The sequence below is a fragment of the Triturus cristatus genome, chromosome 9 (genome assembly GCF_964204655.1).
Source record: "Triturus cristatus chromosome 9, aTriCri1.1, whole genome shotgun sequence".
In the NCBI taxonomy this organism is placed as follows: Eukaryota; Metazoa; Chordata; class Amphibia; order Caudata; family Salamandridae; genus Triturus; species Triturus cristatus.
Genome location: NC_140592.1, coordinates 228701335 through 228718225, shown reverse-complemented (window position 1 = coordinate 228718225; position 16891 = coordinate 228701335). Strand labels below are relative to the sequence as shown.

Genomic DNA, 16891 nt, shown 5'->3' with positions numbered 1-16891 from the left:
CTGAAAAGTTCTCTGAAGAAAACTGACGTCAGCGCGCCGGGGTGGTACTTATGTGACCTCGCTGACGTCACATCCGTGGACGTCAGGGTGGGGTCGCGTGGTACCACCCCCGGCGCGCAGAGATGCTGTGGCAAAATTTTCCGGATCCAGTCTCACGCCTGGGAATAATTCTACGTTAAGGAATCTGTTGCTAGAATCGTCTCTACCAGACACATAGTTACCGAAGGTAAGTAACTTGTACATTATTCCTAAGTATGGAAAGCTAGCATCCTGCTTAATACACCTTCCCTTAGCACAGAAAGAGCCCGTTTTAGCTACTCTAGGACCACATATCAAATATTTAGTTTTGGAAATGTTAGTTTCAAGATCTCAGTTGCCAACAAAATTATCAGTGGAAAACTTCAAGCCATTCGGGGTGCGTATGTGATATTAAGAGAGCATTGCCTGGATAATGCAGGGCCGGTACTGACGTGGAATTTATTTTGGGCATATCCTTTACTGGAGATTGCAGACTGGCGTTCAAACCATTTGGTTATTAAGAGAAACAAAATTGGTGCCAGGACACAGCCATAGCTCACACCTCGTTGCAAATCAAAGGGGTCGGTGCATTAGCCTCCTGGTCCATACCTTACCGAGGCACAATGTAGAGCCTTTAAAAAGTCAAGCCAATCATCAAGCACCAGGTCTAACCGGATTTTCCATAATTTATTTAGGTTTACTCTGTCGAAGGCACTGCTTAGATCCAACTTTTTCTAATGATGGATACTTCTAACCACATATTCTTCGCCTTGTGAATGGCTACCAAACCAGTACCTCCCAAGTTGGCGAGTCTCTGGAATGGCTCAGACCAAAACGTCCTGCAGGACCGAATGTGCAATGTGTCCCTACCGATGGACTTGGCTATTGAGGCAGTAATGCTTTGTGAATGTGTGAACTGGCACCCACTTTTTATCCTGACGGATGTCCAAGACAGACACCCCTTATGCCCGGGCAGTAGTAGAAGCCATGGCCCTGGTGAAAAAAGCCCTCAAGCCCTCTGGGAGCAGCTTTATTTATTTTAGTTTTATATAGCGCTGGCTAGACCCGAAGGTATCAGAGCGCTTTACAAGAGGTTCCACATTGTTACCAAGTTTCAAGTTAGTCATTGCTAGAAAACATTTAAAGAGCATGGAAGACGAGATAAAAGGAGCAAAGAAGGGCAAGGAAAAAGGGCAGGAGGGAGATACGGCAGAGAGACGAAGGAAAGTCTGTCCAAAATCCGGCTGGGTAGGTGACGGCTTAGGGGGAAGTCCACAGCCCATCTCCTCTATAACTATCAAGGTAGCTCCACCGGGCATCGGCCAAAATGCAAGGTCTCAACGGTCAGGTGGCAAGTTCACATAATCTTTGTCTTGATGAGTGAGCCAGATGTGGGATAAACTCGAGGTCTGGTCGAAGTCCAATTTTAGACCAAGAATAGTAGCTCATCTAGGAGAAAATAAATGGGGAAAGTCTTCACAGGGAGGAAACAGCGGAGAAAATAATTACGAGACTTATGTCCGAGGTCCGGCTGGGTAGGTTACGTCCAAAGCGTTGTGCCGGAGCCAATCTCCCGCATAGCTGTAGGTGCAGCTCCACTGTAAATTGGCCATGTTACTCGAGCTCTGGCGGATTATAATGAAGATCCTGATGTGATCGAAGGTCTCGGTACCAGAAACGGGGTGAAGGTGACGAGGAAGGTAGTATGGGATCGGATATGGAGCTTATGTCAGGCAAGTTGAGTCTGTGGATCTCCGAGACTTTGTGGAGAGTCATGCCTCTAGTACTGCAATTCTGTTAAGCCTTGTATCCACAATGTGACTCCCTCAACAAAAGGAAACATCCTCCCTCTTCGGTGGTATTACCCTGGCGGGAGCCATTTTGGGGACAGGCTCGTCGAATCCGTATTAGCAGAGTTTTTATGGGGGTATGATTCAGGTGCCATCGGATCATCTAAACTCCCATTGGGATCGCCGGAGGATATTCTCCAGCCCCCCACTGACCGCCTCTTAAGCACGTCCGATGTAGAATGCGGAACCCACGCTTCTTGCCAGGACATAGCAGATTATGATGCAGAGCACTATACACATTGAAATAGTTACTTTTTGCATTGCCTTACCCTTCTTTGCTCCTGTTATCCCCACAGAGAGCTTATCATCCACCCTCTGGTCCTGCAGAGTGCGACCCCCCCCATGCTGTGCAATCTGCAGAAGTGCCATGGAGACCGAATCTGATACTGAAAATCGTGGGGAAGATGCATCATCCCAACATACATTAACTTAGATTGGCTGCATGGCTTACGCCGTCCTGCAATATAGACACCTAGGTTTACCTCAGATATACATGAACATTCTCAAGGAAGTGAAGTGGCCTTCCAGAAGAGCATCTTAGAGTTGTAAGAGGAAACATCGTCATTTGTTGCCTGCAGAATCCCATTCATTGCTAAATAACCATACCCTATCTTAAATGTCTGGCCTAATCGAAGTTACAGCAATCTTCAGTGAAGATCATTTATCATGATCCCATTTTGGAAGGACTAAAGAGAACCTACCCTTCAAGATAGCAGCCTTCGCCACCATGGGAATTTAACTAGGGACTATCTAAATGAATGGCTCCCCCCTTTTGAGCCAATCCAAAAAGCATCTTTGTAGCATCTTTTCTGGAAGATTTTATTTTCGGTCTCTATTACATCTGCTAGAAACGTTATTGAGCTGTCAGTTCTCTATCTGCAACAAACCATATACTGTTTTTCATCACACTAGGGTAGTTTTAAGAATGCCTCCATATTTTCTACCAGAAGTAGTTTCTGACTTTCATATAAATTAGTCTCTCTCTGCCAGGACTTTTCAGTTACTATACTACCCAAGCTGAAAAAACACTATTTTAATTAGTATTTAGAAAGCAACAAATACATACGGAGGTCGACACATTTGTCAATTATGGACCCCTCTGTACAGGAATGGTGTCCACTAATCCTTGTTATATTGATGGTGGCCTGCATAGTATGTTGTTACCAACCGATTAACAAGCCTTTGCTTGTTAGACCAAAAGCGCATTCTGCAAGAGGTGAAGCAGCTTGTTTGAGGAACATTCCTCTTTCCGAAATCTGTTAGGCTGTTACATGAAGATTGGTCCACATTTACTAAATATTGTTGTTTGAATCACGACACCAAAGCTGACTCTGTTGTTGGTCAGGCAGCTTTAAATCTGTGCTGTTTAAGATTGTTCAACCTGCACTCTATCTTTGAGAGATTTGCTATGAAATACTGGTATTCGCTATGAGGGATAAAAAAAATCATTAATTCACTGCCCTCTGGTGACCGCCTCTTACACATAAGAGAACTGTGTGTTCATTCATCCGGCTATAAATATGATTTCGAAATTATTATTGTTAGTTTATACACTAAATGTGTTCTCTTAATGGCATGTGAATATTAAGATCAGAATCCTTCTTATTGATACTGTAAACTGATGCTTGGCTACCACTGCTTTTTAATTTGTGGTAAAATTTGATATACATTCTGCTTACAAAAATATGCAGTAAAGCACTCCAAGTGCAAAAAAACTTTGGTAGAGATCTGCACAAAGACCCAATCACAAAAATATTTAATCAATATTGCTTAGGATAAAGGGTAAAAACAAGTTGGTAAGAAGTCTGGTAACAGTTTCATTTCTTTGTAGAATTACTTCATTAAATAAAAGACGCAAAGTGTTCTTATGCTAAACACTTGTGATGCACAGTATTTAAGGACATTGTTCATGAAATTGCTTTTTTTTTTCTTTTCAGCTGCATGTGCCACAGAAGTATTTAAAATAGCTACAAGGTAACACCTTAACTTTTTCAAAAATCTACTTTTACCCTTTTAATTTGTGAGAAAACTAATGAACTTTTTCTTTGCAGTGCGTATATTCCCCTCAACAACTACTTTGTTTTCAATGATGTAGATGGATTGTATACATACACATTTGAAGCTGAAAGAAAGGTTAGTAAAGTAAATGTATACTTTTGCTTTTTAGTAACTCTGCCACATTGTAGTGCATTTTGTTGTAACAAAATATACATAGTGTATTTTCCATGCCAGTCCAATGAGATCCTATTTAGTTCTCTTACTGTGGGAAACCTAATCAGAAATGTAATCATTTTGCACAGGCATTCTGTAATTGTGAATGCCCCAATGAATATTTTTTGGGGAATCCCTTTTTATTTGGTTCTCTGGTACCATTTTTAAATGTAACTGTTTGAATTATCTCAGCGTGCCTTAGTTTTATTTTTAAATTGTTTGCTTGTGCTTTGTTCTGTCTTTTGTTAAAATGTTGCCTTGGGATATATCTGTCACTGCTGTAGGTAAATCATTTATCTGATGGATTCTTCTACCCCCGTGCGTCCTAAACATTTTAGAAACACAGCACACTTTTTAGTACAACAAACTTTCGTGACCCGCCTTGCTTTAATGGACATGAGGCAGGCGATTCTTTAATATAATAAAGCATCATGTGGTAGCGCATTATTTGCAGACAGCACATTTTCTATTGAAATGGTCACTATATTTGCACAGATACCGTTTTATAGATAAACCTATATCACACACAAATGATGATGTGTGAAAATTGGGTTTGATTTGTTCTGATCCTGCCAAAATCTTTTTTCACATCACACTTCAGAATTACAAAAAAAGTGCTTCATTTTGGTTTCCTAACCGCTAAATGTGTACAGTTCATTTGCAGGGATTTACATTGTGTTGTGTGAAAAATGGACTTGCTCCCGCTTTCCTTTTGCGCTTCATGTTCCCTAGCAGGATCGTCACATAATTCACATTATTTTCCTTTCTCTGACTGCAAAGTGAAAGGAGTTTGTAAACACTAGTCTGTGTTCAAAAATAAGCTGCAGAAGACATAACCTTTGACCTCTGTCTTTGAAGCTCAGAAAATGTGACTCTTTATATACTGGATTTAAAGGCATCTTTATTTATTTATTGCCTGGATTTTGGTGACCCAGCAGAACTCGGCTCGGGCCCACCAGTGGGCTGCGACCCACAGTTTGGGAAGCACTATACTAACCACAGATTCTTAACTCTTAGAATATTCTCCAGGCGCCAGACTGGATCACAAAACATTTTTGCATGCTTTGTTTAGCTGAGGTCCTGGACCTACAACTGCATTCTGTTGAAGTCAAGACTAAGGTTTTCACAGACGTTTTGCTACCTGAGCTAGGCTGGAATTAGCCCTTCCTTCCATTCAATGAAGCCCTCGCTGACTCCTTAACAGAAGACCAATATTATTATCGACTAGTCTAGTATTGAGGTAATCAATGCAGTCTGCCTATTAGGCGTCTATACCTACACCAATGGGACATGCCTAGTGAGGTCTAACCAGCAGGCCCTGAAGAGTTCAGGGCCTCCTTGATCCAAACTATTGAAGGTCAAGATGCAGCCAAATACTTAATTTGGGCTGACTGGACACTATTGATTGCTTGGGTGCAAACAATCAACACTAGTGTGATGCCCCATCGTCATTCATTAATGCGATCTGCAGGCTCTTTTGGAGATTTGCAGGCATCTCTCCTGGATATGCCTTTTGATAGGTCTCGTCTGTTTGATGAAAGGATGATTCTGCCTTTGAACACTTTAAGTAAAGTAGGGCTACAAAATGTTCATTTTCACCCTGCCAGACAGGTCCCTTATCAGTTTAGACTCTTCCAGGACTACTTCAGAGGGTTGGCGTATAGACCATGCCAGGATCTACCACAACATTCACCCCACCAGACCTTTTGTGGTTGGGGACGGGGATCAAGCCGGCATTGTGGAGTTCACCCGGGACAGCATTCTTCTTATTCCCCCCTCCCCTGTGACATCAGCCCCCAAACCCCTTTTGTTTGCCCTCAGCAGAACAAACCTCTCTTTGGGTAGGCAAGAACAGACATTTCCTGCAGCACGGCAGTCCATCATATCTGACAGATGGGTCTTCCAGAGCATCCAGAAGGTTTATGCCCTCCCATTTCTTTCCAACCAACAACTCACCCCCCCCCCCCCCCCCCACATCAGAGTGACTTTAAGAGGTGCACCTATCCACCTTGCTGCAAGGGTTGCAAGCTTTACTGGACAGCGGAGGCCATCAAGTGGATGTCGGGATCAGAAGTAGGATGGGTTCTCAGTGTTTCCCTGTACTGAATAAGAACTGAATCCTTTGCCCCCTTTTTTTAAATTGTATTTTAAATATTTGCTCTTTGAATGCCTTTCTATAGAAGGACAAATTCAAAATGCACACACTGGCCCAATTTCTGTCTGCCCTGGATTCAGGTGACTACACGGTAGCCTTGGACCTACTAAACTTGTACTTTCATGTGTTTGTAGTGCAGTCCCACAGACAATACCTGCATTTCAAAGGCTGCCAGTAGCATTTTCATTTTGACTTTTTACCCTAATCCTTACCAGCACTCTTTGGGTGTCACGAAAGTGATGGGGGTAGTCGCTGCACATCTTCGGATTTCAAGATAATCGTTCACGTTACCTCAACAACTGGCTGATGTCAGGCTTGCCACAATTAGTCATTGACCATCTTCAGACAACTGCGCACCTCGTGTTATTGTTGAGGTTTTCGATCAGTGTGTCCAAGTCGCACATTTCTCCTACGTAAAGGCTTTGCTTTATAGGAGCAGTCTTGCTCTCTGTGCAGTTCAGGGCCTTTCCTTGCTGCAATGAGTCCAGGACATTCAGGCTATGATCACAATGTTTCACCTCGCTCCTGGATGTCGGTGAATGCAGCTCTGTGGATTCTTGGCCTCATCCATCCTGCTTGTCCACTTTGTCAGTGACATATGCGAGCTTTGCAGTGGGTTCTGAAGTCGTGGTAGGCCCAGAACGAAACATTTTAGATGTCAGCCATGGTTATGCATTGGAAGCTGCTAGACCGCAACCCAGCTAGTGGCTGATACCTTTCCCTTCCCCACCCAGATCTAACTTTGGTGACATATGCTACTCAGCTGGGTTTGTACGGTCATCTGAGAAAAGGTGAGATCGGAGGACTCAACATCAACTTGTTGCAGTTGTGAGCCTTTTACCCTAGCATTGAAGGCCTTCCTGTTGTCCAAGGCTATTACAGCTTCTCGTGGTGAATCCACAACCATGTAGTACTGCAAAAAGCAGGGTAGTGTGGGGTCCTCTGTTCTTTCATAGATTCACATCCTTGAGTCATTCCCCTTTGTAGAAGTCGGAGTCCCACAGTATAATTTTATAGCAGTACGGTATACTTCATATAGCTGTTATCCGGGCCACTGGAATTATGCAGCAGGAAGGGGACTAAATTAAGTTGCATTTATATGGCAAGAAATAGCAAATTATACAGCATAACACGGCACAGTTTCTCTTAGCATTGCTTCATTATTTTGAAATTTTAACACCTGTTAACACTGTTGGGCATAGGTTACACCTTATTCGTACCAGTTTAACACCCAAACATAGCAATAAGCAACAGAAAGGTGAGCAGTCAACTTTTGCCTTCCACTGCGCCAAACACGTGTTGCTTTGTTATTAGAAACTTTTTTTACCATTTCAGCTAGACACCATTTTTTTTCTTGTCAAAATCTGCAGATTATGCAGTAGATGATGAAATATGTGGCAGATGAGGCAGTTCATCATTATGCGCAAAATATCGCATCCACACAATCATAATTCCTGTAGCCCTGCCTATAATGGCTAGAAAACATTCACTTCATTAACCTATCCACATCATTTATAAAGAACCAAACTTCAGCCAATCAGGCAACCGCACCCTCTAGAACACTCCCCACAGAGGCTTAATTCCCTCAGATTTTCTGCAGCACGTTGTGTGAAGGGAGTTTTCCTGAGCTCTGCTCAATTTATCAACCAATTTTTTTCTAATTTAAAGCTCTTTGTCATCCGGACAAATCTAACCTACAACTGCCATCATCTGACTACTCATAATGCCAGAATCAACAGAAAAAGGACTCTTGAGACCTTGTGGAATAAAGACTTCATTCAGAAAAACCATATAAGGAGTGTATGTATTGCTTAGATCCTTCTCACAAGATAAAGGATTGTAAAATCTGCCATACTTATTCCTCTCAGACTCCTAAAGATAGAGAGGGAGGTTTCTTGCATGGCTCCAAAAATCAAAAACTAAGGAAGCTGTGTTATCTGAGGAAGATAGTGAGGATTCCTCACATAATGAAGCGAGTTCACGAAAAAGGGAAAGGTCGCGTGACAAGAGTCATTGGAGTCACCCAAAAAATCTTAAAAATGGCTCATCATAAGTTTTCAAAAAAGAGGACCTCAGAAGAGCGCTCTCGCAAGAAGAAAAAGGTAAACATCTCAGAAAAGGTGAGATCTGAACCTACTGCTCGATGGGTGCAGTATTGGAAAGGGATGGTTGAAAGCCACATCGTTCAGGGCAGAAGTTCAGAGCAAAATACTATACTTGTCATATAATGGAGAGGCAATGTTTGGAAACCATGTGGACAGGCGACTAAGGCAGACACCTATACCACGCAATCTTTGGGTACCCTGCAGATAAGAGACACCTTTTTGAGGTGCAAGAGGAAGAGGTTTGTTTTACATTTAGGGGGGATATCGGCCATGAAAATGTCAACAATGTCAGCCCTTTCAACAACCGTACCGGCCTTCGTATCAACAGTAGCATTTTCTACCACTGCCAACAGCAGCTTACACAAAACATACTCCGAAAAAGAAACTAGGCTCACAAGGCTGGGACACTGGTAGAAAACTTTGACAAGCCAAGGTTACACCCTTTCCATCCCACCAACCACTCGGGGCAAAATCTAGTAATTTTGACACCAGTGGAAACGTATAACATCAGTCAGGTGAGTGTTAGACTTAATCAGATTAGACTAGATGACAAAAGCACAAACTGCTTCTCCAGAAGTAAAGGCAACAAGAGCTTGTCTAGCACTGTCAACAACGGAAGTCTTACCTTCAATCATCAGAAATCCTTGTTAAATCCTTCATTGAAGATAACTTTCCTCGTAGCAGTTCTGGATACAATTCGAGACCAGGCATTCTTATCACAGGAAAGGCGAATAATACTCCAACTGCTGGCGCAAATGCTGCTGAAAAAGTTTATTTCGGTATGCAAGTTCAAATCACTTCTGCCATTTCCCCAGTGCAGTTTTACAGCCTCATAATGCAGCCTTTACAGGAAGAGTTAAACCAACAATGGACCCAAACACAGAGATCATTCAGCGATGTAATCTGGATCACTCCGAACATGACAGTGGCTCTACCTTGGTGGGCAAAAGATGGCAATTAGTCAATAGGACTAATATTCCTACCTCGGACACCCAAATTCATTATTACCATAGATGATTCCCTGGAGGGAAGGGGTGCCCACCTATAGGAGTGGGAAGTGGTCTCTGGAACAAATGAAAATCCATATAAATTTGCTAGAACTCAAAACCATTTTACTAAGTCCCCAGGCATATTTCCCAAGGATAAAAGGCTCGTCAGTGTTGATCCACATACACCACACTTCCAGCATGTATTATATAAACAAACAAGGAGGCACAAGAACTCTGGCTCTGTTGCAGTAAGTGCAAGAAATCTGAAAATTGGCACTACAACAGAAAATAACAAGAAGCGCGGAACATCTTCCAGGGAAAAGCAATGTTCTGGCAGATACATTGAGCAGGAGCTGACATGAATGGGAACTCTACCAGAGATTTTCAGACAAGATCTTCCCTCGATGAGGAAGCCGACTCTAGATCTTTTTGCCACACAAGAAAATTGAAAATGTCAATTTTACCCAAGTTGACAACCTCAATAGGGGTAGTGGGGGAATGCCTTTTTCGATGAGATGGTCAGGTATCTTTGCCTACACTCTCCACCCCCCCATACCCTTGATTCCGTGACTTCTCAGCAAAATGAAGAGGGAACCATGCCAAATAATACTGATTGCTTGAAGATGTCCCAGACAGCACTATTTCACGGAGCTATTGCTCCGATTAGAAAGGTCTCTCATCCAGCTGAAACCCCTACCTATGTTGCTAACAGTGAACTACAACCAGGTACTTCATCCGGAAAAGACCTCCTTTAACTTATCGGCAAGGCTTCTGAATACAAAGAATTTGCGAGCATGAGCATCCCTCAAAACTGTTGAAGTTCTTGCAAAAGCCAGAGCTTATACCACTAATAAGACATATAAACTGAAATGAAAGCGCTTCCGTTTATGGTGCCAGAAATCAAATATTCACCTTATCTCAGCACTGCCAGTGCAAATTCTACCATCTCTGTTTTTTTGTTGCAAAGTTTGGTTTGGTCCATGCTTCCATTAAGGTGCATTCAGCCGTAATCTCAAGGAATAGCAGATAGCTTGGTTCATCGTCTTTGTAGTCTAATAGGGTGATTAAACAACTTCTCAAAGGCCTTTTCAGACTCTTTCCTCAAATTAAGGCTCCTCCTCCATCTTAGCAGCTCAACACAGCTTGCGCAATTGATGAAGGCCACATTCAAACCTATCCACAAAACATCTGAAGTTTTAACGTGCAAAATGGCAAATGTTGTTGGCCCATACAATACCAAGGAGAGTTAGCAGGATACAAGCCTTCACAAATAAATAATCTTTTCTACAGTTCAAGGACAATTGTGTGGTTCTCAAAACCAATCCCAGAATAATCACAACGTCCCAATGGATTTTCATCTAAACGAGCCCCTATTGTCCTGATGATGTTCTTTACAAATCCGCAAACAGCAGCATTCTCCTATCTCGATAGCTTGGTGCGAGCTCGCCATGAGCAGCCAGCTATCTCCCACCTCCAGACTACAGTAGACCTCCTGCATTAGTTTGGGTTCACTATTAACGTGCCAAAGTCACACCCGACTCCCTCTCAGACGCTCATTTTCATCGGAGTTGTTCTGAATATAGTGCAGTTTCGGGCTTATACCTTGAGCGGCAAGTTCAGGATATTCAGGCGGTGATACTGATATTAAAGCCTCTATCTTGGGTTTCAGTGAGACTGAGGATGCCGGGCCTCACTTTCCCCTGCATCCTGCTAGGGATACATGCCAGATGGCATATGCAGGCTCTGCATTGGGACCTGAAGTTCCAGTGGGCATAGCATCAGAAAAATCTCTCCGTCATTTTCCAGATCTCGGAGGGAACTGCAAAGGACCTGCAGTGGTGGCTAACGAACCATGGTTGGGTCAGAGGCAGACCCCTCTCCCTTCCCCAACCAGAACTCTCAGTAGTGACTGATGCGTCACTCCTGGGATGGAGTGTCCATCTGGGAGAGGCGGAGGTTGGTAGACTTTGGTCTCCGGCAGAATCCGAACTCCACATCTACATGCTGGAGCTCTGTGTAGTCTGACTGGCATTGAAAGCCTTTCTACCATCCATCAAGGGAATGCTAGTGCAGGTGTTCACGGACAACACCACCATCATGTGGTACTGCAACAAAGAGGGCGGGTGGGGTTGTGGGACCTTTGTCAAGTGGCCCTGCTTCTCTGGACATGGCTGGAATAGCAGGGCATATCCCTGATGGTGCAACACCTGGCAGGTTCCCTGAATGCCAGGGCAAACAAACTCTTCTGTCGAATGTCGTCTCCATCCGGAGGTGGCACAAGGTCTCTTTCAGCAATGGGGAGAGCCTCTGCTGCGAACAAGCAAGGTCAGCAGTTTTGCATGCTGGAGTTTCCAAGGCAGCTCTCGCTTGGATATGCTTTTTGCCTTGAGTGGAGCTCAGGCCTCCTAAACGCCTTTCAGCCCATACCGGTCCTGCGCAGAGATTTCAAGATCAGGACCGACCAGGCCCAAGTCGTCCTTGTGGCTCTGGACTGTGGAAGGAGAGTTTGGTATCCCTAGCTTCTGAACATGAGCATCGATCCTCCGATCAGACTGCCCCTTCGGGAGGATCTTCTTTCGAAGCAGAAGGGGAGGGTCTTCCACCCAAACCGGTTAACTCTTTGCCTTCTTGCGTGGAGATTGAGATGCGGCAGTTGATAGCTTTGACCTTCCTCCCAAAGTCTGTAATGTTATTCTGGCAGCCTGGCGTCCCTCCACCAAGACGGTACATGCATAGCGATGGAAAATGTTTGTATCATATTGTACAGAAAAGTCTATTGATCATCTTTCCACCTCCCTTTCTGATAATTTTACTTTTTATTTTGACACTTGCCCAGCCTGCCTTTTTGCGGCTGCCTGACAAACCTTCCCTATTTAAAACTCCCATTGTAAATGGATTTCTCAAATGTCTTGAATATGTTTCCACCTTTCCCTTTCATTATGCTCAGTGGGACCTTAATTCGGTTCTCACATTTCTGCTGGGTGCTCCCTTCAAGCCTTCACACATCTGTCCCCTCGGCTACTGACCATCAAAACAGCCTTTCTTGTGGCAATTACATTGGCCAGAAGGGTGAGTGAGTTGCAGGCTTTATCATTCAATCCTCCCTTCCAGACAGCCTAGTGCTTCTCACTAGGGCCTCTTTGCTGCCAAAACTGGTAACATCATTTCATGTAGGTTAATCTGTCACCTTGCCCACTTTCTGCGCTCCTCCACAACCCTCTAAAGAAGAGGAGCAACTCCACCGTCAACCCAAAAAGAGCATTGTTGTACTATGTTAACCACACACGAGTTCCGGTTGACGGCCAACTCATCGTGGGGTATGTTGGTGCGAAGAAAGGTCGAGTGGTGCAGAAAGGGACCATCTCTCGATGGGTCATTCTCTGCATCAAGATCTGTTATACACTGGCAAAGAAGCAGCCTCCTGAAGGCTTATGAGCTCATTCCACCAGAGCTAAGGTTACAACCACTGTGTTAACCTGTGGAGTTCCAGTCCTGGACATCATTCAAGCATCAACATGGGCGTCCCTGGACACATTTTCCAAGCATTACTGCCTGGACAGTCAAGTCTGCAGGGGCAAGCATTTCGCCCGTTGGGTCCTGCAGGACTTCTTAGACTAAATTTGCCCTCAGACCAACCTCCGGGAATATTATTGCTCAGGTGTCTATTCAGAGGTGAGTAATCTGCAGCTATGTCTCTATCAGATGAACAAGTTATTTACTTTCGGAAACGCTTATCTGGTAGAGACGATATCTAGCCGCAGATTCTTTACTGACCCACTCAACCTCCCCGCTCTGCAGACAGATTTCTAGGGTCAGGACTAATCCCTTTCAGGGCCCAGGTTTGACACCAGTGTCCGTGCACTACTTGACTCTGCACTTCTGGCATGAAAAGTAGTGAAAAGTAACTGACGTCAGCACGCCAAGCTGGCGCCTATATAGGTGACATTGATGTCTCTTCCGGGGCAGGCGACGCCACGTGGAGCTTACTGACACCACATACCAGCGTACAAGGGTACGGCTCACAAAAAATCTTCTAGATTCAGTCTAATTTGGGGAAATTCAAAGTTAAGCAATCTGCAGCTAGATATTGTCTCTACCAGATAAGGCGTTACCGAAGGTAAGTAGCTTGTTCAGTTAGGCAAGAGGTGCGGGAAACAAATGGTTTCAAATTGTGTGATTGTATCTGTTGAGGCTTCTAAGTGACTGTCCCATGTTGTATTAATAAAAAAAAACTGAAGAGTTTGAGATTCTGCCTAAATAAAAATATTGTTCTGATGGATATTTCCAACTGCATATTCCTCACCTTATGAATGATCTAAGGCATTAGACTGGATCCTGAAACCTTTTAAACAGATCTCATGCGCTACCGCTATATAGACACCACCCTTGCTTGCTGATGTCCGTTCGGTGTTATCCTTACCTTTAGATGCAGATCTGGAGTTTCTCCCTGGTTACATTTTGTGTCGAATACATTTCTACAGTGTGCAAAACAAAAGGATTTAAACCGTGCAGGTAAACCTGCAAACAGATGTCCATCTCAGTCATCAATAGGCTGCAAATCATCCAGAATGTGGCAGCCCGTTTGCTACCGAGTGTACCTACATCACAGTCAACTCTTCCAGCACTTGCCACCCTGCACTGGCTGCCGATATGTAAAAGAGTCTAATTCAACACGCTATGCAAGGCACACTGTGCTAAACATAATTCAGGTCCACAGATTCTTTAGCATCTTATAAAACCTACAAGGCAAGCAGAGACCCCTAGTCAGCCACGCTAGGCCTTCTCACTGTTCCAAGGATCAAGAGCTAGAAGTGGTGGTTGGTCATTCACCTACTTGGCCCCCAAACTATGGAACTCTCTGCAAGTCAGTCTTAGACTTGATGGCAATCTGTCCAGTTTCAGAAAGCAATTGAAACCGATTTGTTTAAAATGTAATGGTGGGGGGGCGGAGTCAAGATGGCGGAGTGAGCAGACGTACTGCCCGAGAGCTCCCGCCAACGATCGCTCTAGCACCGGTCCGCGGACCGTCACCGGCACACGCAGGGCAGAGCCCGAGAGCAGGAACGACCCCGTGATCGTCGCGAGCGACTGGTGGCTGGTTCCGGATCCAGTACGGTTGGCTGTGGGGTGGTCAGAGGCGCTGTCGGAGCTCGGCCGCGCAAGAGGCCGACACCCAGCAGAGGCCTAAGGTGGCTGGGAGGAGGGGCCCTGGAGTTGCGACGCTGGCTGGAGGGGACGAAGCGGCAACCGGAGAGGAAGGGGCGACGGCCGGCACAGAGGCAGAGGCGGCGGTACTGAGGTGCCAGAGATTGCCCCCGCCGTGGAACCGGCGACGTAGCGGCCCCGGAGCGGTGAAGGTGGTGGCGCGAGGAGCAGCGGCGAGGAGCAAGGACGCCGCTGACACCGAAGGCTGAGCCGGTGAGTGCGCCCCGCACCTCCTTTCCTTCCTCCCCCCCCCCCCCCAGCACGAGCTGACGCCCTCACGAAACGGGGACGCTGACCTCCCGGGGGGGACTGGTTGAATCGGGAGCGGCGGACGGGTCACTCCTGCAGCAGAGGCGGTGGCTGCGGAAAGACGGCGGCAGTTGGCTGGTGCAGCACTGCGGCGCTGGGGGGGAACGAGGCACGCCGCTTGAGGAGAGCTCCGGGGGAAGTCCCCCATTGCCGCTGGAAGGGACGGCCTCGGGGCCTTTATCGCAGCGGAGCGGGGAGCCTCGAGGGGACGCCCAGGCCCTGCGACATTGTAGGCCAGCGGATTGACTTCGGCGGGTGATCCCGTTGAGAGGCAGGCCTGATGGTGGAAGTGGGCCCGCGTAACAACGGGACCTACAAGGGCGCATCGGCTACCGGAGCCACACAGTAGGAACGGGACGGGTGGAGGCTGGCGCTGTGGCTGCGTAGCCCGACGCCCACCCCAACAGCATCCGTACCCGCAGGGTCACGGTAGGCAAGGAGCCACCATCTGGGCCTAGGAGAGGAGTCTGGTCGCCCACCTGCCTCCTGAAGACCGACATCCCACCACGAATCGGGGGATTGGGCCGTGTTGCGCCTGTGGCGAGAGAGTAGTGACAGAGGTGTTGGACCCAAAGCGTTCCCTGCAACCCGGGCAGAGTGGGCTATGCCCACAGCTAAGAAGAGGCAGGGCAGGTCGATTAAGGAATTGTTTGGCCAAGGTCCGGCTGGCCAGATGGCTTCTGGGGCGGAGGCTGGTGCCTCGAGAGGAGCGGCGATGGAGGGAAGTGGAACGGAGCCCGTTACCAGGGCGTTCCTTGAATCTATGTTCGGCGCCTTGAGGGAGGACATTCGCGCACTCAAGCAGGAATTCACCTCGGAACTAAAGGAGGTTCGTTGCGATGTGGATTCTATTGGCGAGAAGGTAGCGGATCTGGAAGGAAAAGGCGATGGCCGAGATGTGGAGATCTCGGAGCTACAGCAAGAGATCATACGGCTCCATGATCAACAAGTAGACCTCCAAACCCACCTCGAGGACATGGAAAATCGTTCCCGTCGTCACAACATTCGGATTCGGGGAGTGAAAGTGGATGATGGGTCGAAGGATCTGTTCGCCTACTCACAGAAGCTCTTTAATCACATTCTGGGCAACCCTCCGGAGGCTGAGATCCGAAAAGATCGTGCGCACAGAGTAGGCCCTCCGAGAGCGTCGACGGCTTCCCCGTCGGACATCCTAGTGTGTGTCCAGGACTATCACACTAAAGAAACCATCTTCCAGAAAGCACGCTAGCTGCACCCCATTCAGTTTCAGGGTCAGTCACCGGTTCTGTTTCAGGACTTATCTGCACTCACGTTGCAAAAGCAGCGATCATTCAAGCCTGTCACTATGCACCTTCAACAACACGACATTCCCTATAGCTGGGGTCACCCTTTTCGGCTGGTGTTCTGTAAAGACAATAAACTGTTCCAATTGCGTTCCTTGTCGGAAGCATGCACGATTCTGGACCTTGATCCTCCGGATGGGGAGACCGGCGGGAAGTCTCCTAAGGTGGGGCCTGAGAAATCCAGGGCTCAATGGCGCCAACAGAGTTGCAGGCGTCGCCCCAAGAGGCCCCCGGTGGCGGCCATAGCGGAGAGCCAGAGATCCGCTCTGGAGGCCGCCTCCATTGGATTAACATGTCCTGAACCGGTCTGACTCTGCACAGATAACTACCGGCTAGCTGCATCCTGCGTCCTCAGATGTGGATCGTTGGCGGGAGGGGGGCTTCCGTTCCACAGGGGAAGATCTTACCCAGATGTTTTCTCACCGATCACTGACGAGTGATGGACTAAGAGTTCTTTGTAATGGTTGCGAGTTGTTTTTGATAATGTGTTATTGGGGGTTTGTTGGGGCAGGGATCCCGATGCTCCGTGTTTACCTTCTTTGTACAACTCAAAAGTCTGATGGTGCCCGCACACGGCCCGACCACCGTTGGACGCGCTGATAGGAGTGACACCGAGGGGCGCCCACTCATGGTTGCAAGTGAGGGAGGATCGTGCACATGCCTGTCACCACACTTAAAGTTCTTACCCTTAATGTGAGGGGTCTTAATAATCCCGTGAAGCGTAGGG

The 16891-nt window shown here is 46.5% G+C and overlaps 1 protein-coding gene across 3 annotated transcripts in view; it reads left to right on the top strand.

The window, feature by feature from the left end:
- UBA3 (ubiquitin like modifier activating enzyme 3) overlaps nucleotides 1–16891 on the top strand; it is a 304096-nt gene that overhangs the window by 161786 nt on the left and 125419 nt on the right. For all 3 annotated transcript variants that reach the window (XM_085624784.1, XM_085624783.1, XM_085624785.1), the window contains 2 exons: nucleotides 3806–3842; nucleotides 3920–4001. In XM_085624784.1, coding sequence (XP_085480910.1) covers nucleotides 3806–3842; nucleotides 3920–4001 — 119 coding nt within the window. The remainder of the gene's footprint in view (nucleotides 1–3805; nucleotides 3843–3919; nucleotides 4002–16891) is intronic.